At 38.5% G+C, this 21,287-nt stretch overlaps 1 protein-coding gene and 1 long non-coding RNA gene across 4 annotated transcripts in view; one reads left to right on the top strand and one right to left on the bottom strand.

The window, feature by feature from the left end:
• The window catches only part of LOC136098767 (uncharacterized), a 44,139-nt gene extending 28,901 nt beyond the window's left edge, over positions 1 to 15,238 (top strand). For 2 of the 3 annotated variants that reach the window (XR_011737736.1, XR_010650979.2), the window contains 4 exons: positions 4,227 to 4,325; positions 5,496 to 5,584; positions 12,539 to 12,628; positions 14,496 to 15,238. This is a non-coding gene — a long non-coding RNA (uncharacterized lncRNA). Of the gene's footprint in view, positions 1 to 4,226; positions 4,326 to 5,495; positions 5,585 to 9,990; positions 10,064 to 12,538; positions 12,629 to 14,495 lie in introns of all 3 variants that reach the window. The other variant, XR_011737737.1, reaches the window with a different exon arrangement.
• A 1,448-nt stretch (positions 15,239 to 16,686) lies between these two features.
• POLR1F (RNA polymerase I subunit F) lies at positions 16,687 to 20,415 on the bottom strand. The gene is made up of 4 exons (XM_065831525.2): positions 20,168 to 20,415; positions 19,911 to 20,052; positions 18,579 to 18,787; positions 16,687 to 17,154 (listed from the first exon to the last, which is right to left on the bottom strand). Exons 1-4 carry the CDS (start codon positions 20,383 to 20,385, stop codon positions 16,758 to 16,760), a joined length of 966 nt encoding a protein of 321 aa, XP_065687597.1. The 5' UTR covers positions 20,386 to 20,415; the 3' UTR covers positions 16,687 to 16,757.
• Between the last annotated feature and the right edge of the window lie 872 nt (positions 20,416 to 21,287).

The following is a 21,287-nucleotide window of genomic DNA, read 5'->3' as shown; positions in this document are numbered from 1 at the left end:
CATTTTGCTAGTAACAAATCCATAAAAATGATTCAAAGCCTTCTGGGTGTCTTTTGTTGTTGTCGTTTTTGGTTGGTTGGTTGGTTGGTTGGTTTTTGTTTGTTTTGTTTTTTTTTTTTCAGATTTTGTATCTGCTACAGTCTGTGTTAGCACAGGAATATGGCTATAACAGTCTTGCATGTGAAGCTGTACATCAGGCACATTTTAACAGATTTATGTCATCAACCCCCACACAGCATTAATCATTCTTGAAGGTCATTTTTAGCTATCAAAGTAAGTGCCTTAGTAAAATTGCCAAGGCATTTCAAGCCAGGCCAGTTGCAAGTTTTCAGGTGCTGGCAAAAAAAAAACCAAAAAAACAAAAAAAACAACTGAGGAATTCACTAAACAAGTTTCTTGGCAAAGTGTCCGTGAAGGTCTGTGATGGGAGAGTAAGCATTCATCAGCATAGATGCAAGCTGTCTCTGTTATGGAAACCAGGGCACATTTAAAAGAAAAATAAACAGATTTATCAGTCTGGTTACAATTTAATGAAGTACAAGGTTGAAAGGTTTCCCCTGTCTGATTCAGACCCTGACAAGATAAACTAGACATGGTGGAGGCTGAATGTGTCCCTTCTGTCAGGTGCCATAAGTATGAAAAACCAGGTATGCTTCACACACAGTCTCCAAATAAATCTCAGACAAAGTTTATGTTCTTTCATTTTGTTTTCCATATTTCATCATCACTGAAGCCAAACAATCAATGACATAAGATTTGGGGATGTTTATTACCACATCAAATGGCTGAAGTCTGCAAGTATGGAAAAACACATCAAATTGTTGGTTTTATGGGAGCTCATGCTGACATTTTGTAAAAAATATTTCAGTTATAATCATTTGGGAACTCCTATGTTTGCTTTACATTTTGGTGAACCCAGTGATAAGAAGATGCTGTTTTTCTGGGTCAAATTCAGTTACAAAGGTTGTGCAGGCACAAGAGGCAACCTGAAGGACAGTCAAAATATACTAGCATTTTATAATACCAGCATATGGGTACCAAATACCTGCTATGGAACAAATTCAAGAGCTAATCAAAGCTCACAGTGTTTCTACATGAAGTTTACGATTATTTTTCATGTAAATAAAGCTTTCAGGTATTATTATTTACATGTTCTTTGAATGGAAATGTTACAAATGAGGATGTCTGCAATTAAATCCTTTATCTTCTACCTCCTTTCTACATTTTGGTCCCAGAAGTCCTTTTGTTTAAAAGAGACTCAAAATGTCACATTAAAAATAACTTTCGAGATTGCAGTGGCCTCCTAAATGACATATATGGGCAAAGATAGAGACTAATATGAGAGAGGTCAGCACACCATATGATCCCCTGCCTTCCACAGCATCTGGTATCCCACAAGTGTTGTTAAGCTTCTTCCTGAATTTAACTCAATAGTAATGTAAGTCACTACCATACCTAGAGCTTTGTAGGTATTCACAACTTTATTTCTCCAGATCCTAAGAAAGATAGGAAAAAAAAAAAGAAGTGATAGAAAATAATGAATAAACCTCAAAGCACATAGCAGGGAATGGAATTAAAACACAAAACTGACACAACAAGGATATAACAAATCAAGCTTTAAGGAAAAAATGTTGAAGGTGAAAGTATTTAATGTCAGGTTTTTTCCTAGGTTGAGTTCTTTGTATTCATCTGTTTTTCTTTCCTTACTCTGTACTCCTCTGAGACAATGCATACAACTGAGCCCTTGAGCATTTGCCTCACTTTTATAGAAAACAGAACTTTGATGCAGTATGGAATAATTACTGAGGGGAGAAATTATTGAAACTAATTATCAAAGATACACTTATTGAGAATAAAATTTTATCCACATCTTCAGCATATAAGGCAGTTGCACGACAGGGAAGGAATCTGCTCTATATGGTTTCACCCCCTCCACCTGGCCTGCGTTCTTGTATGGTCATGCATGGGGGAGCCCAGTGTGCTGGCAACTAAGAGGTACAGGGGAGCAGAGCAGTGTGAAGATATAAAAGGATAAATGTTCAGTTCCATCCAAAATGCTAGTTACTGAGCCAGAAATTTGTCCAGTAGATGAACTTTGCTCACTATAATCTCATTATAATATCAAAACACACTGCCTCCTGCACACCCACTATTCACTTTCAAGCATGCTCCGTTAAGTTTTTACCTTAAAAGTTGAAGCGAGAGTTTTTACACCAATCAATAACAAAGGTATATATGACTAGAATCACTCAAACTCTGCCTAAATGTAAAAAATAGTATAAAATTCCCTAACAGCAGGGAAAAGTTAGGGAAGACACCATCACTGAGAAGTCAAGGGAGTAGCATAATAAGACTTCTGGGACTGGTCAGTGGGCTGTGCCTATCTTCTCCAGCCAAAGTGACACTTTTGGTTAAGATTTGTGCACTTATACCAGGTTATACCAGGACACTTAGACTTCAAGCTTGTATTTACAATCACGTTAGTAGTGCTATACAGTTATCTAAGAATTTATATATATTTGGTCCCAATATTTATTTCTTGCAACTAATGTGTGTTTTTTACAACTAAATTGTATTTTGCAACTAAAGAGTGTTTTTGCAGACAGTGCATTCTTTCAATGGCATTCTAAAAGAGCTTGTACTTGTTGCTTTAATAAAGATCATTATTTGTGGATCCAGTTGTGAGAATTTTTCACTGAATGCACTCAGACGTATAGTATATATTATATTATTCATGAATCTGTGCAAGTGTGTAAGTTCAATGGTCGTGACTGCCCCTGAACTATCAGTGAATCCATAAATCGTGTGAATTCAACACAACGCTGGACCAGCTGTTGAGCACAGTCCGACTTAACAGTGCCGATTTGAGGTCTTTTGATGTAATTGGGCATCACTCAGGAGTTACACTCAGCTGTCTCTAGCCTTCAGTGAAATACTGAGGACTAGCTAGAATGTGAGGGAAATTGACTTCTGCTAAATTAACTCTTTTAATACAACGTGTGCTTCCTAACCTCACAGCAGGATGGGTGGGTTTCTCAGAAAGCTTGTCAAGATGCTCAAACTGCCTTAGGGACAAGGCCATGAGCTGCACAGGAGCCTGCTATGGGCTCCCAGGTTCACAGTCACCTTTACTGGCACCTGCCCTATTGAAGAATGCTCATATAGAATATTGGTTTTGACCTCAAAATTTGCTATTTAGGTTCTTGTGGTCTCAGACAGCATCATTGTTATTCACGGATGATCAGTTACAAGGACTGGAAAATGTAAAACCCAATTTTCTTGTGTAAATACATTTGTTAATTACAAAATCACAGAATGGTTGGGGTTGGAAGGGACCTCTGGAGATCACCTAATCCAAACCACCTGCTAAAGCAGGTTGATCTAAAACACCATAAATTCAGCAAAGTGGACAGGCTTCTCTTACCAAAAAAGTTGGTATTTATAACTAGAGGAAAAAAATGGAGGATTTAGAAGAGACATTGTCTTGATTATGCATAAAGACAAAAAAATGTTTAAGCCTAAAAAAGCAATTAAAATAACCTGGTTTCCATGAGCTTTATTTTGACCTTTGGTAACTGATTGAACACCTTAAGTCTATTTTCTAAGATTAAAATTCAGTACGGTGAAGAAGACAGTAATGAAGGAATCAAGAAGAGGCAACCTGATGTTCACAGATAAAAATGAACAATAGAAATGTACCTGCTGAGATTCTGAGGTTGTATTCAGTAGCCCCACTACTCTACAGTAAAAATTCTATTGACTTGATCAAGACTAGACTTTCAACCTTGGCTTTTAAAAGGGAGAAATAATTTTAAAGGAATAGCAGAGGCATCATGCCAAGTACACATTAAATCCAGATGGGGATTCCCATTTAACTTCTGCTTCAGCTGCAGAAACCAGGCATTTGTGACTAGAAAAGTAAAGCAACACTGTGATTCTTTAAAGACTGCAAGGAATAGGATTAATTTGTTGGGGTTATGTTGAGAAAAATAGAGTGACAGAAAGAGCACCTAGTGAATGGGACAAAAAATTTGATTTGGAAATGGTGCTAATTTCTGAAGCACAGACAAACCAACAAATAGAAAGCTGAGAAACAGTTCTAGAAGAAAGCCTTATAACATACTGTGCTCTGAACAGCAATTTTAAAACTGAATAAGAGGAGAAAACAAGTATAACAGGTGTCACTGTCAAATCCTCCTAAAGCTAACATTCACTGTCTCACAAAGGTGGAGCACGGTCCAAGCTGTGGTCTCCTTGCACCCAGGATGCTTGCATGTGTGCTACCCTCTGACTTACCCTGAAAGCCTGCCCTTGATCTGGTCCAGGTAAGAACCTTCCCTGAAATACTCAAAATTTTCAAAAGTTAGTTTTGCCTTATCCAAATCCCATCTCAGGAGTAGCTGCTAATGACCAGAACATGATGAAATATCATTTCATATTACTGAGACATATATGTTTAGCATGCTATGAAGAAGGACATCAAAGGGCCAGCTCCCCTCCCAATTCATGACAGTTTCTCTTTTTGTTTGTTTGTTTTTAATTATTCCAGAATTTTAATTAATCCAGAATATACTCAAGTCTTGGGTAGAGTACATTCCTTCAGCTACAATCATGTTTTGAATTGAGATGGAGCTGACATATACACTTCTAGCCCTTGGAGAGGAAAGCTGGGGTACCAGCTGGATGGGGCAGCAGCACACTCCAACAGTCCCTTTATCCTCCACGGTGGGATCCAGCTGGTGGAGCACGTGGCAGAGCTGCTGGCATGGCCATAAATTACCTACAGTGTGTGTGACTGTGATTAGCTGTTTGACTTCTCGTTAAGCAACACTTAAAATATCTGTAGGCACACAGTAAGCAGTTTGGAATTGCTGATTGCACTCTGATTTATGAGGGGTGGTGAAGAGTGATGAAGAGAGACGTGAGTTTCGTTACTCTCCCTGCAGTTTGGAAATCGGTAGCAAAACTTACCTCACAAGGAAACTAGATAAGACTTTAGTTGTCACCCCACAAAACATACATTTGGGTTTTGCATTTTATTTATTTATTTTTTAAAGTAACTAATGCACTATTTTGCTTACTAGTTTCAGCTTGAAAGGAGAGTATCAATATAGGGGAAAAAGGTTCTTTAGACAGCTTTTATTTACTATCCAGCCTAAGCAAAACCAATACTGATAAGTGTAAGATCAAAATAAAATTCAGATTCATGAGATTTCCAGACCAAACAAGGTTCAATGCGCTTGGAAGAAGTTCAGCTATAGATCTGCATTTTGGTCATGTGCCCCTTCATAAGTTCTAAACTGTCAGACACTTGCTCATCATTTCTTTCTCAAATGATGTTTCCAGATCAACAGACTTGTCCTTCCCTGGGATCGGTCATTTCCTAAGTCTTGCCTTTTAGAATGCAACCCTTTTTCTGTCTGTTTTATGACAACGAGTAACACTCTGTGTTCCAGCTCCATATGAATCTTCTGAGAATGTTATTTATTTTACAGTATTGGCACAGCAAGACACTTTCCTTTCCTTTTGACGAGGGCCCCTGGAGACAGCTGACACACTACTAGCATCCTGCCAAAATAATACTGTAAGACGCTCAGTTTAAATCAGCATAAAATATTAAAATGACACCATTACTTTTTCTTCTGAAACTGATAAGATTTATTGTTATGTTACATTATGTTATGTTCTCTGTTATGTTATGCTATAGAGCAGAATGACATCAAAGTTTTACTCTCCTGTAGTCTCCTAACTGTCTTAGTTTCAGGCCTTTGGTAGACATTCCGCTATTCCCCTGCTTGCCCTTGCTGTCCATACTACACAAATTGCACAGGCACGCATAACTAAGAATTTACCTTACTTGTCTCTTACACAATATTTTCGTTCTGATCTGACAAACGGTCTGTTAATTTTATATGGAAATCATGTGGATACTACTCTCCTTCTACATTGTGTGCTTTTCCAAACACAAAGTCATCCAACTCAGGCAAAGGGGAAAAGAAGTTGTTTGGACTAAATTTTGTACCCAAAAATAAATCAACACTGCCAATTTGCTAGCACTAAAGACAATTTAAAGGAAGAGGAAGACCATTTAATTTTTTTTTCAAAAGATATTGTTGCTGTTTCAAGAATAAGAGCAGATTAAATAGTTCAGTAGCAAAAGGCACTTTTTAGTAAGACTAAGAGAATGAAAGTCTTTAAGCACAAACGGCATCTACCAAAGAAAAGCTTCTGTTTTCTAGAGTTTTAATAAGCATGAACAATGGTCCTACATAGACTTTTTCTTGATAGTGTTCTACCCTAATTTTAATATCACATTCCACTAGAAAGCAGCATGACATCTTCCATAGTACAGTGCACAGTTCCATTATTTCCCATTAGCTGACATTCATAACAGATTATTCAATGCTGCCTGTAAAGTTATGAAATAATACTTTTGTATTTGAGATCTTAGAGAATCCCCTTAATTCAACTCTCTTAGTAACCTTAAAAATCATGCAGTTCCCAAACTAAGTCAATAGATACTTTTAATGACTAAGTCTGAAGCAATCTGAGCCAGATCTAGTGCTACACACCCACTCCAGAGCACACACCTACCACAAACATACTTGCATTTTCTACCTCCAATACCCACATGCATGCCAGAGTCTTACAGATGTTTTTGAGTCCTCACGTGGAAAAGGATGCAAGCCCTGAAATCTCTTCAGAAACAAATCCCCCCCAAAGACAGATCCCCACAACCATTCCATAAGCAGAACCTATTTTGTTCTCAAAAATTAATTAATTATGAGAGGTAAAGAGTTTGTTGCCCACCATTTCTGCAAGATTCTAACAGTTACGTTGCTTACATGTAAAACACATGGATTTATGCTCAGGTATAGAGGGAACATCACTCAATATGCTAAGCAGGATTAAGACACCTTTTAACCTTCCCAGTGAAGCTTTATAGAGATGCACTTAAGATGCCCTTATCCAGAATAAGAAAAAGCATAATTGAGCACATTACTCTAGTTCAGTGCAGCCAAATGGGTTATGGCCTCAACTGCCAGGACAGTTTCTGTATTTTGTGTTGTGGCCAGAATAGTGCACAGGGCTAAATGTGTAATTTGATGTCACCCTTTTAACATATAATTCAAATGTGCCTGAAGGTGGCATTGCCACCACACAGCAGCCTCTGTGGGTTGGTCATACAGAGATAAATTCCCCCACCTCCAATTTGCTTTTTAAAATCCTAATTCCAGGTGTTGCATCATCCATGAAGACTTGACATGACTGATACTGAGCTTTTGCTGATTAACAGTGGCCTTATGTGAAAACTAAAATGCCTTGATGAGCTGAAGACTAACATGAACTTCTCAGCCTCTTCCTCACATATGAGTAGAGTAAAGAAGAATAAATTAGTACCAAGAGATGATACAACAATCTCAGAAAAAAACAGGTGTAAATAAACACAAAATAATTACATGCTGTAAAAACAAAAAAACACCTGAGTGCAGCAAAGACAAAACCAAGTTGTTTTCTCAACATCAGAGGTAGGGATGCCTCCCTTCCCATCTCACAATGCTAGTTCTGCTTGAAGCTTTTCCCACTGCCATGGAGTCCGCCAAGGGGGTTAGGGCTCACCAAAACTGAACTTGGGTCACTTTTTCTTCAAACAGGGAAACTAATAAAATTTCTCTCCTCTGTCCATTTCTGTTTGATTTCCATGAAACTTGTAGGAATTCAGTATTTCAGTTAAGTAGACAGAAGTCTGCAAATGGGCCAATAACTAAAAATTTACTAAGAAAGGACAAAGAAAAGCACCTACAGATCAATGTATTTACACAAGCTTCTGTTCACAGCATGGTCACATAAGCCTCTTTTCCTATACAATCAAATTAAGGAAAGAATCTGAAATATGAACAGTGAAAAGCTGGATGAATACATGAATTAACTGCACTTTGAGATATATGAAAACTAAAAAATAAACTAAACTACCATGGTCACAGCAACTAGGGTAGATTTGAAGGTTTTGAGGCTGAAATACAGAGCACATACAAATTCTGTTTGTCTCTTCCAGTCTTATTTCAGTCAGTTCTCTAGCCTTCTCAGTTGTGGTTGTTATTATAATTTGCTCTGCTATACTATTATCTAGATTTAAAAAAATGCAGCTTTGTATATTAGCTCTTTTTCCACCTGGACAAACAAGTTTTCTTTACCATCAACTGTAATACAGAAGTACTTGCTATGTCACAAAGGAAGGAATGAAATGAGTCTGCAGGCTCTCACTGACATTATTAATTTAAGAGTCATTATGAATGTAGTCCAAGGCTGGAACAGCAGCAATCAAAACATGCAACAAAGTGCAGAATTGTCCTTCGTCATTCAGAACCTTTTATGTTTTTGACAAGGGACTTTGTAATTGCTCCAGTAGCAGCATAGCACTAATAGAAGTAACACACTGAAGCTAAAATGTTCACCAAAAACTTCCTCTCATCAAATACCACTTCACAGAAGTTTTGAGGTCTTCAGATGACACATGTGGGGAAAAAGTCCTACAGAAAAGGCACTGCTCCACCGTGTGGCATTGCACAAGAACAAGCAGAGCCCTTCTGCAAGCCAGACTTGGTTCCTAGCCCTACATTGAGTTAATATATAAATTCATAGTGGATCAGAGTAGTTTTCTTGGAATCATATTCTTACAATGTAATTCAGATACTCAGAATGGAATACTTCTCTATTTGAAATTACTATCTGATGTTTTAAATACGTCACACTTCCAAAACCTAGAGCACCATTTTGAATGGACTGAAAACGTTTGGTGGAGAGAGAAATGTCTTTAAAGAGAAGACTTCAAGTTTTCTTCTATTCTTAGGAAAGACTTGGAAATCGCTAAAATTTCCTTACACTGAAATTTTAGCCTTTGTACTCTGGGTTTATGAAGAAACTCCAGGATTTTTGCTTTTTTTTTGTTGTTGTTGTTTTGTTTTGTTTTGTTTTGTTTTGTTGTTGCTGTTCGGTTGGGTTTTTGTTGCTGTTTTGTTGTTGTTTTTAATCCTTCTCTCCTAGTCAGTTTTCCATAAAATTAATTGAATTTTCTTAGACTGTTTTCCGAAGTATGGTCCAGTAAAGAAACAAAAGAAGTCTAACCATAAATAATCACAATATTAACAATAAACTAAACAAAAACTGAAGTATCAGAACACTCTGAACACAAGTTTTCCTAACCACTTGAAATACCATTTAAATAATAGTTTTTGCTCGGAAGTAAGAAAAAAAAAAAAACAAACCACCAAACTAAAAATACTAAAATAATGAAATTATATATTTTTTTTCCTTGTTACATTTCTCATTATATAATTAGAAGTGTTCATTAGAAAAATGCTGGGAGAAATAATCCTTCACCAAGTTTTCACATATCTTTATGATATGAAGAAGCACTGATCATATTCACAGTCCCATGCTGGTGATGTTTAAGCATCTTGCTGCATTGCAACCTGAACGTGTTTAGGCCTGTATCCTACCTCAACCCCAGTAAGAAATCTTAGAGTAAGACATGGCAGGGATATTCAGTTTAGTTCTTCACATCCACAGCTACTATTTGGCTGAAAGCTGGCAATGTGTTCCTTCTTCCTTCATGGAACAGAGCCCTCTCTTATTGCTGTTGTTGGTATTTGACTTCAATTCAGTTTGTCAACATCTTTTAACTACCTTTTCTTTCAAATGCAATTCAGAAACTAAATGCCTGTCTCACAAATACAGTAATTACTTCTCTATTTTTAAGATTTGTTCATAAAATGAGAAAATAGCCTTTAGGGAATTTGTTTGCCCTGGGAAAAGACATTTTCTGCACTTAATAGGAAGACATAACGTTATTTGCAACAGCTTGTCCTCATATTCATCATCATAATGTTGCAGAACCACAGATTTACAGGATAAATACAAATCAGGAATGAATAAAATTATGCTCGCCTCTATTCTGGGATCATTTCTGACAACGCTTTTGCAAACCAGGCACTGAAGTGAGATGGAAATAGCTACAATACAAATTAGTACAAAACTAATCTGTGAGCATCGGCCTATTTTGGTAAGTACTTTATAAAAAGACTACTCAAGTAAAAATACAAGTTTACAAATGCACTTTTTAATACATGCAAACTTTTTGCTTCTTCAGAAACCTTACAACTATTCATAATATCATTCACTTGGCCCGAAGAAAATAAGAGCTCAAGTTTAACTAATGTCTATCATAAATGAAAAGATGAATTTTGGAATTATACATATGAAATAGGAATTATCCTCTTTCTGAGAAAATTAGGAAAACACGGGATTGAGTAATAACAGACATAAAATAGGTTGCTTACGCTAAGCTCAGTTTAACATCGAGAAAATAATATCAAAACAACTTATCAGCGTATCTCATTCATCAGTGCAGACTGTTCCATGTATTTACTTTAGTCTCATATACGGAATTTATTTAAAAGGCAGTGGTCCTTAACTGCTTCTCTGTGTAGAATGTAGATACCCCATAATCAAAGGTGTGCCCCTCTTCACAAAGCCATAAGCTAATGTTGACAGGCTCCATGAAGAAAGTACAAATACTGCACCATCTGTGCACTTTTGTTGTTGGGTTTTTGGTTAGTTTTGTTTTTTTTTCAGCTGGGTAGCAAATAGCTGCCCTGCTAAGAAAGTGCTTCAAAACGTTGGTCATCTTTGAGTACATGGAGAGCCAGCCAAATCTCTGGAGAAAAAATGAGTCTTCAAGCACAAAGATAATAAACTGGCATTGTCTCGAAAGAGGGTCTCGTGTCACTGGTTTGTTATCTGAAACAAAAAAGGAGCTGATGCAAAAATTTAGTAGAGCTCCAAACCTACATCTTCTTTCTCCTGATGTTAAGATTAATGATTACCGATGCAGCATAGTTTTGCCTTTCTTTTTAGTCCAGGTTTTAAATGTTGGTTTGATTGATGCATACAGAACTTTTAGTTTATCCATACACTCACACTTTTTTTATGAGAAAACAAAAGCACAGACCGTGTTTTCATACACAGTAGCAGACAAGCCTCAACAGTCAACTTTACCTAGGCCAACTCTCCTTGAAAACAAGATGACTCTTGCTTCAGTCAGCTTCATGAATGAGTGGGAGTTATTCCACACTAGTTTCCACAAAATGCTTTCAATGAAATCTGGGACTGTACTTGCACAGCCTGCATTCCACTAACTGCTGCACTCCCGAGTCTTCAGCAGAAGCTGTGTGTGCTGCACATGCACATGTTGTAATGAGGTCTTGCCTGCTGATCATGGCATTGCAGATAGAACTGCAATATTATTTCTGAATGCAACCTTAATTGTAATTCAAGTCAAGGTATTTGTCAAAGATCTGCTGCTTTCCAAACTTCCAGTGGATCAACAACATCTAATGTGAGCTTTTAAGCAACACAGTACTGACAGACCGGCTCTTACGAGAGCTTCCTAAACACACAGTTCTCCTCAATCCATTTGTGCAGCACAATGAAATCCTGCTCATGAACAGGACATCATATTCTTCGAGAAGTTCCCATACACCAAAGGTAGCAGTGAAAGAGGAAAGAGCACAGGGACTAAGGAGCAAGGAAGCTTTGAAGTGCAATAGCCAGTCATATCTTGGTACCTGCATTCTTAATAAGTATTGTATAGCTTCAGAGACAAAAGGTTACACCTCAACCTTCTAGTCATACAAAATATACAAAAATAATCTATAGAAGAGGAAGGAGAGACATGGATTTGACAGATGGACCACTTAACAGATAAGAAATTGGCTGGATGCTTATTCCCAAAGACTTGTGGTCAATGGCTTGACATCCAAGTGGAGACCAGTGACAAGTGGTGCTCCTCAGGAATTGGTATTGGCACTCGCGCTGTTTAACATCTTTGTCGGCAACATGGACAATGGTATTGGGTGCACCCTTGGCAACTTTGTCAACACCACCAAACTGCGTGGTACAGTCAACACACTGGGGGATGTCATCCAGAGGGACCTTGACAGGTTGGTCCACGCAAACCTCACAAAGTTCAACAATGCCAAGTGCAAGGTCCTGCATATGGGTCAGGTCAATCCTAAGCACAAATAGAGGCTGGGTGGAGGATGGATTGAGAGCAGCTCTGAGGAGAAGGACTTGGGCACATCTGTTTGGGAAAGAGGAGGAGATCATCTGTGTATTCAATGTCTTGAGACAGGCATCCTTAAAGTAGGAAAACTAAAGCTCATTCCTTTTTATCAATTTCTACTCTTTGCCTGGGACAGCTGGCTTCAGGGGAACTTGAAGCCATTGCCAGGCTGCAATTGCTCCTAATTGCTTAACATCATGTCAGCTGAGTGGTTTGCTACAAGACTTCCATCTGAATATAATCCAGCTCAAACGTAGTTATGCGTAAAGTTATGATAAAGGACACAAAAATCATGATCTGTGTCTGTAAAAGACTTATCTACTGATAGTGTTGGAGAAGTGTGAAGCTTGATTTTTAGTCTTATTTTTGTCCATGTGAATCCAAAAGATAAAAGTATCTTCTCTCTATCAACAGGCTAAGTCTACTGGATAGTGAAGTTCTTCAGGTTTTATTGAAATTACAGCATTTCTGCAAGCTAAATAGCAGAAGAGATTCAGCATTATGGTAAGAAAAATATACGCCTTATTAGAATGAAACTATTTCAGTTCTTTCATAGCCAACCCTAATAATCCTGAGAGCATCAGTTCACATAACCTCTTCATAGGTATCTGGGAAAAAAATACAACTCCAGCAGTTTGGGTACGTAACTACCCTCATGCCTTTTACAGCAAAGGTCTGTACTGTCTGAGGGCTATCAAATGTTGGGAAGCTTCCAAAGACAAACTGTTTATTAGGAGGCAAATCTGATCAAGGCTCACATTTTCCAAAAGGCAGCTAGCTTACTTAGCCCCTTTTAAAAACCCTCTCCCCAGAGCTCATCCACTGGGCTGTTTGGGCTGCATATTTTAAGCAGCAGAAAACTGCCAAGTCAAAAGTACATAATTTGTTCTTAAGAAAAGCAAGGAAGAGACAAAGAGCAAAAGTTAACACTCCAGATCACTGCAAGCTTCAGAGAGTACAAAACAATTGCTTTAAAGAGAGCTAAAAATACTGTCTTCTAAGAGTTCTTGCTCTTCTGCCAAAGGCATGCAATACACTGAGAAACATGTTTGCAGAATCAAAATATTTATAATACTGTGAAGAAACAGTCCCTGCTTTAGAAACTTATTATAGCTGGTTAAGTTGGAACTGCATTTTTCATAATACAGACAAAGGATTATCAGCCACAGACAGAAGTGAATATTGGCTTTGTTTCCAACTTAGTTAATGTTAAAACAGGAAAAATACCCATATGGTTTCTCTAGATCACTTGATAGTAACCATGGTGTAACTATCAATAGGACAAAACAGAATTTTGCCTTCTAACCTTCTCTTTGCTATGAGACATAAGTGAGTTGTACTAGAATGCACTCTGCAAAAAAGGAACAGAAAGACCATGCAAACAAATAAAAAGTCACCTGGCCTCACTGGAAGCTTTACAAACATTTGTTCTCTGTACTCAAAAATCTCAGCTCAACTCAAAATTCAATATAAATCTTCATTTGTAGTCCAGGGGAACACAGAAAGCCAAACATTTGCAACGATCAAACTTCATAGAAACTTTTATGGAAAGTGTCAAGTTCAGCTTCTTTCCATTTTTAATTTCAAGTGTCAGAAAATCCTTATATTTTTTATGGGAAAAAAAAACAAACAAACAAAGAGAAGCAATTTAAAGTCATGAATAGAGTGACAATTCACTTTTGAAAATCCAAGTTTTCTTGCCATATTTAGCTAATGCTGAAACAGTGTCTACAGCAACATCAACAGTACAGCTGTGAGGCTGCCAATACTGGCTCCAACTGTGAAGAGCACTTTTTTTTTTAAGTCTTTTCTTCACTTTCCTCATTTTCAAAGACACAAAATAGCAGAAAACAGTCAAGTGCTTTGTACAATTGTCAGGCAAAGGAATCTACTATTTTGTAGCATAGTTGCCATTTGCATATTAAACTAGCAATAATTTAATATAACATGTTATAGTATTTGCAACGTTGGAGCAACAACTTGTTCAGCAATCCTGAATTGACAGATCCTGCATTTAATTTATTTTTTAATTGCTCTCTTCTGTTGTAAGCCAAGAAAGAAAACAAAAAATTATCCAAGAGGGTGCCAACCACACTTGTGTGCCAAAAAAATTCTGCCCTTCAATAAGACACAAATCTGAGATGGATTACATTAGGCTTTCAGAAAAGTTGCTTAATACTCTCAAAAAGCCTGTTTGCATAGTTTGTTAAATTACACTAGGAAATTCTCTTTCAGTAAGAGAATGATAAAACAGCAAAAGTGGAAAGAGAACACTGAAAGTGCTGAAAGCATTTATACTACGTATGTTACTTGATTCATTAGTTGCAACATCAGTTCTTCCCTCCCGAATGTCTCCCTTCTCTCCACACAGATGAAAACCTGGAAGAGAGCAAGACCAACTCTCAGTGCTACAAGCTGGTTCTATGAACTGGTGGAGCCTGGCTCATGCTGTTGTCACCAACAGTGGGTGTGCTGGAGATGTGTTTCTCTCCACTATAAGGGAAAGTGAGCTACAATAATTTTTAAGGACTAACAGATGACTGAGAGTCTTTGGTTCATCTGCAACAGCAGCTGCCTCCATCCTTCTGTTCCCATAGGCATCAACAAAACATACCTGCATTTGCCATCCTCCTCTCTGATATATCTTCCATACCTACCCATCTAACTTATTTTCTTCCCCCTACATCAATCCATTAAAAATAATTAAAAAAAAATAAATGAGCTAACAGATAATTTCTGGCTGTAAATTATGTCCCAACCTTCAGCTTCTCCTGTGCATTTAAATTTAAGCACATTTGGGTGGGAGTTTTTGTGTTACTCTCTGCAACACTTAACACACCAGAATATTGCCCTCAGTTGACCTTGTACCGTGGTGTAACAAATGGATTACAAACACTGCCTGACTTCTCAGGTTGTGTCACAGTAAAGTGGACAGAGACGGCATCCATGAAATTGCATGTAGCTCAAGTGCCAGCATTGTCACATGTAGAAACACAACCGGGACAATTCATCTTCATTTTGGGACTGTCCAGAAACTCATTTCAAGATCAAGTATACTGAAGAGCAAACAGAAACACATATACTGAAGTTTCTGATGCCCTTCAACACCTATTTAAGCTCACATCATAGGTCTTCAAGAACTTTTGGTTTTTTATGGTGTTATAATAACTTCAAAATGCCTGTGATGTACTGCCATACCATCAAGCCCACAAGACAAAAACTTAGATTTGTCCTGTTAAGTTTGGAGCTTTAAAGATACATAAAAAGCATTAATATAGCACAAAGTGAGCCCTAAAACAAGTATTGCCACACTTTCAGTTCAGCACATGTTCAATGTGTACAGATATGTCATTAGAGACTGTACATAAATCTAGTAAAGTGAGCTAACAGCATCAGCATAATCACTAGAGCAAGATGTTTTGTCACCTAAGGACAGGTAGATGGAATACAAAATTTCCACATACATGCTGTTTACTTACAAGGTTTCCAAAGAGTTGGTTGGATCTTCTTGTAACAGATAAATCAATACCAAAGTAGCTATTGCCTCCTACCTTGGCTGAAGACTTAGCCTACACCACATCACACCACAGTTCTTCCCAGAACTCTTCACAATAGAACACTGCTGCAAACAAAAACACTGATATTCAAAAAAATATCATACATGTACATCAGGAAAATTAGCTCTTAATAAAGGCACATTTGTTAACATTTGACTGTTATTGTCCAATTGTCAGAACTTTCCACTAACATTATTTCCTAGTTTAGAAAATACTAGCAGTAGGTACCCGCTATTCTAGAGAGCAGTGTTTGAAAGTTACAATTAGCACACGAAGTTGGGAGTTGCACTTCAGCTTTTACAAAAACCAAAATAAAACAAAACAGCGAAGTCAATGAGCCTGATGCACAAAAATCAACTTCATCAAAGTACGACCCATTACCAAGTGCTTTATCAGCCTGTTTCAGCGGTTCTAACCCACAAGTGGTAGTTCATCACAACATATTACATTAATCTTCTGCTTTCTCTGAATCATCTGATCATACTGGTTTTCCCAAAGTACCACAGAAGGTGTTTTGAAAGATCCAAGACACTTGACTCCGCTTAACCTTTAAGGAAGGCTGCAGAATCTCGTTCACAGGCATTCATGGCCCCTCACTATAATTAAAAAAAAAAAAAAAAATCTCTTCTCAGCCTCTGGGAATTCAGGTGCATTTCCCAGAACCCCAAAGGTAAGCCTAATCTACTCTTATAAAATAAAGACATTGAGCAGCAAAGATGGAATTACAGTAGCAAATATCATATCTAGCTACTGGTTCATGTATTGAACTGGGAAGCAGATAATGAAGTGATGTGTGTGTTGCTGTAATAATGCTACAGAAATGATGCATGTGTTCCTGTAATTATGCTCCACTGTTCTGCTGTGCCTTATTTCCAGAAAACAAAACAGACAAGATACTGCTTCTAACCCATTTTTTCTGTCACTTCTTTAAAAGCTGCCAATGCATATATGCCCATAAACATCCTCCCACCTAGCAGAGCAGATTGTTTAGTAAAGAAATATATATTTGCATTTTGAAAACAGGCTTTTATTGAAGCTTATAAAAAATGTCTGAAATCTTATTCAGGAAAGGCACTTCAGACTTCAGCCCTTTTCTTTTTAGCTCTAGGTTCTTGTGACAGCTGAGATAATTCACTTTCTTCAACTTCATTGCAATGCTTTCTTTTCTTTTTCTTTGACTTTTTATGATCACTTTGGTAACCACTGGAGTCACTGGTAGGCAATACGTGTCCTTGTTCTTCTTCCTTATGTTTTTTCTTTTTTTTCTTCTTCTTAACATCACATAATCCATTCGCAGCATCAACACTTTGCCCTTCTGCATTTCCCCCCACAGTGTTATCCATCTCAGCTAGAGGCTCCTCTGTGACATTATCTTCCTGAGAATCATTTAGCCCATTTTCTTGGTGGTCAAGCTTTTGAATTTCATCTGCATTTGTACTGTCAGTGATGGTCTCAGTTTGTTTGGGTCGCAAGCTGTAAAACAATACACAAAATAAGCTGAAGTAGAGATATCGAAATGTACATCACAGTGAAATGTCAAAACTTGCTAAAACACAGTATTTATACTAAGTAGATAAAAGATAAGCATTTCCTAAAAACAACAAATGAAGAACATGATACTCTATTTACAGAAAATCATAAAGCCAGTTTAATGCTTAGGGTAATTCCTGTTACCCACCTAGCTTCCTTCTTACCACAGAATCAATGTTCTCTTCCAAATTTTAGCCTATAAAATGCTGTACAGACCATTTTGATATTTCCTCTTTTCTTGAACTCCTTCATCCACTAGTTCATAACTACTCATTGTGTAGTAAAGCTTTTTTTTTTTAAGTTATTCACAAACATGCACAGCCAACTGCCTGTTAAATCATACAGGAGACAAACGGCTGGTTTCACGAAGCAACTACTTTGCTGAAGTCTATTCAGCAGAGACAGGTGTTCCCAGAAAAGTGTAAAAAAAAAAAAAACCAAAAACAAAAAACCAAAACCACAAAGAAACTCAGACAAAATAAAGAAAAAGAGCAACCCAGCAGGTACCTTGCAACTGAGAGCACTGGAGAAAATGTCTACGAAGACAAATATTGAAAGAATTAGGTTAAAAACCACAGAGGAGATGTCCCCAGAAACACTCAGGACAAAATCATTAAGTTTCATCATAAATTCACTGAAAAAATCCAAAGCATCCTTTCAGATTAAAAAAGAAAAAACAAGCAAAAAATGCTATGATTTTGCCAGTAGTAGTCATATAGTACATACAATTAAACACATAACCACATTGGTTTAAAAAACTTGCTCAGCAAATGACAGTTTAAAAAAAAACCCTGAATCAACTCTTCTAAAGACATCACTACTGAGATTTTCAGCAAGGTGCTCTAAAAATTTGCAGGGCCATAAGGAGGAAGGTGATGCATTTTCTTATATCACCTTTGATATTCCTATGCTTCAGCAAGCAATTTAAACATCCTCATATAACTATCTGTGGTTATGTAATGTGTGCGCGCACACGTGTGTGTGCATAAACACTAATGTAAACATTGTGTTTAGGAACTGGAGCGTTTTCACTCAAAAAGTCTATGTACATCCATAAACACAGCTACTCCAGACATTTGGGGTGCTATTTTGAACATGTATTATTTATGCAATCAACAGTTCACTGGTCAGCACATTCAGATTGTAAAAACTCAACCTCCCCCCCACTTTTATTTTTCCAGAAAGAGCTTCCATGCAGATCCTTTAACACTAGAAAGTTTAGTTTAAAATCACTAACATGGCCTACATATAGACATGGGTCTGTGTAAAAATAAGAAAGCCTTAAGATAAAGATGTTAATTCAAATAATTTAGCTTGTAACAAAACCATTAAAACAGTTTAAAATATTCTCTATTAGGGCACAATACCTGCTTTTAGTGAGTTCTCCTCGAATGAAGAACACCCCAGCAGCATCAGATTCTAAATGCAATACTCGAAATTTCAGTTCATCCCCTATTTTCAGCCCCAGCTCTTGCCACTGTATAATCGACATTTGTTCAGGTTTAGGGATAGAAGCATTGAAGCATCCATGTATCAGGCAGCCAATGTGACTAGGGGCCACTTTATTAACTACACCCTAGAAAAGAAAAAGAATGTCCTATGAAGCTATAGTAAAGATCATTCCTTTAAATGCACTTGATATATATTTAGTTTCCTTATACGGACACTTTTTGACAGGAGTTTATGCCCAAGTTACAAAACCAGTTTATCTATCAAATAAGCTGTCTTCTTCATGAAAATCAAAACTATTTCTATATACTCTCAAGACACTTCCCCCAGAATACACCTGAACCTGTGTTTGCAACAGAAAGTCAAAACATGAGATTCAACCACAATCAGCACATGAATAAAACAGGTCTTTCCTCACACTACAGCCATGGACTTTGCTTTAAAGCCATTTAAAGTCTGATTTTCTTGCCTATAACTGCCTTCATTCTGACACAGCACTAATTAGCAGCTAAAGATACAGATGATACATAAACAGATTTAAAGTACTCTATTGGGTGGATTTCTGACACATCTGCATGTCAAACATAATTCACCTTTGTCTTCCCCAAGGATGAATGAAAAACACTGAGAGTTTTTCCATTCCTAGCAAGTAGACACATTCGTTTCTTAATCAAATGTATGAAGACACAAGTTATGCTGCAAAACATATGGCACCATAATGAATGTAAGCCAATTCTCAACTAATTTTTTCACAAGAACCGATGCACAGGTATTAACAAGCTCAAAGCTGCTCTGCAAGCCATACATTTCCTTTTACCGGAAGGCAGGCATCAACGTGACATACTGCTCTTGTACTTGAAGGAAAAAAAACTCATGAGCACATCCTAAACATGCCTGCCAATATTAAATAAGAACAAACACGCCCGTTTGAGTATTATCTGCTCTACAGAAAGAAGCATTGTTATAAATTATATACAAAATTATGATTTAGTATTTAATGATAGGAAATCACAAAATATTATGTTACATATGAATTTAACAAACATAGGGACAGACAATACAGATACATGAAAATAAAAACTATTACTACAAACTGCTACTAGACTACTGTAAACTATTCTAATAAACTACTAATATAAACTAAAATACAACTCCACTGAAGCCCGAGACCTCTGCTGAGGATAAAGATAAGCCAAGCTTTGATTGCTTAATAAAAAAATACCCTTTGAGACGTCAAGGCGTTTACATACCACCAGTTTTTTCCCTTTCTTGGGGCTGAAGATGACGAAGTCCGCCTCGATGTTCAGGTGGACGAACCCTTGGTCGTCGTAAATGTCCCCGAGCTCGCCCAACACCTTGATGTTGTCGTAGGCCACCGGCACGCCCTGGAAGCTGGAAGAAGCGGGGGCACCGTTAGCTGCGGGGGCACCCTTACTTGCGAGGTCGGGGTCAGCCCCCGGGCGGGCTGAGACCTGCGCCCCGCGCCCAGCCCGTTCCCCGCCCGCACCTCTCCGAGTAGCGCAGGAGCTCGGTGTCCAGCTGGGCGCGGATGCCGCTGCGCTTGCGGCCCAGGTAGCGCGGCGCCAGCGCCACGTGCCTGCGGTGAGGCGCCACCACCAGGCACGAGTAGCGGCGGCCCACCAGGCCGCGAGCCACGGCGAACGAGGGGATCCCGGCAGTGGGCAGCGCCGGGGCCGGCGGCGGCGGCTGCCCCTGCACGGCCATGCTGCGGACGGGCGGCGGCGGGGACGCGCGGGCGGCGCACGCCGCGGCGCGCCGCGATGGCGTCACGCACCGTGCGATGGCAGCGGCCCGGCCGTGGGGAGTGACGCAGTTCCGAGTCCCGGCAGCTCGGGGCAGGGCGAAGGGGAGGGATCCCCCGAGCAACCGCGGAGCCCGGTACCGAGAGCCAGTGCAGGGCTGCGGCCCCGCGGTTCCTGCCGGCCGGATGTTGCTTTCTCCCATTCCCTGCCACCGCCCTGGCCTGTGGTGGCACCCAGGAGCACAAGTGTATCTCCCTAATTCATCCGAACGGCCTCAGTCACACCATTTAGTGCCTTTTCATGTTATATCTCAACCATAAGCATCGTTTATTTTCACCTTTCAACTGATTTTACATCTGATGTTCCCCCTATCGCATCCAATTGCCCGTGAACCTAAACCAAACACTTAGAAGTTTAAACAAAAGTCTGGTTTACAGTGTCATTTTGAAATTTAATTGGTGATTTGAATGAAAGACACGACATTAAATTAACTTTAAATGTTGTTCTTCATATATGGCAATTCTAAGAATACAGAATTTGTTTTCTGTTGCTAGAGCCTGTGTCTGATTTTTGCTTGTAACGAGAAAATCATAAAACTTCTATGAACGACGTACTAAAAGACAGAAGGAGAATCCCAGAATCACAGAACGGTTGGGGTTGGAAGGGACCTCTGGAGACCATCTAGTCCAACCCACCTGCTGAAGCAGGTTCACCTAGACTAGATTGCACAGGAATGTGTCCAGGCGGGTTTTGAATGTCTCCAGAGAAGGAGACTCCACAACCCCTTTGGGCAGCCTGTTCCAGTGCTCTGGCACCCTCAGAGTAAAGAAGTTCCTCCTCATATTCAGATGAAACCTCATATGC

The sequence above is a fragment of the Patagioenas fasciata genome, chromosome 2, assembly GCF_037038585.1.
Source record: "Patagioenas fasciata isolate bPatFas1 chromosome 2, bPatFas1.hap1, whole genome shotgun sequence".
NCBI classification, from domain to species: domain Eukaryota; kingdom Metazoa; phylum Chordata; class Aves; order Columbiformes; family Columbidae; genus Patagioenas; species Patagioenas fasciata.
Note: the sequence above shows the minus strand (reverse complement) of the source record. Positions and strands in the feature narration are given on the sequence as shown.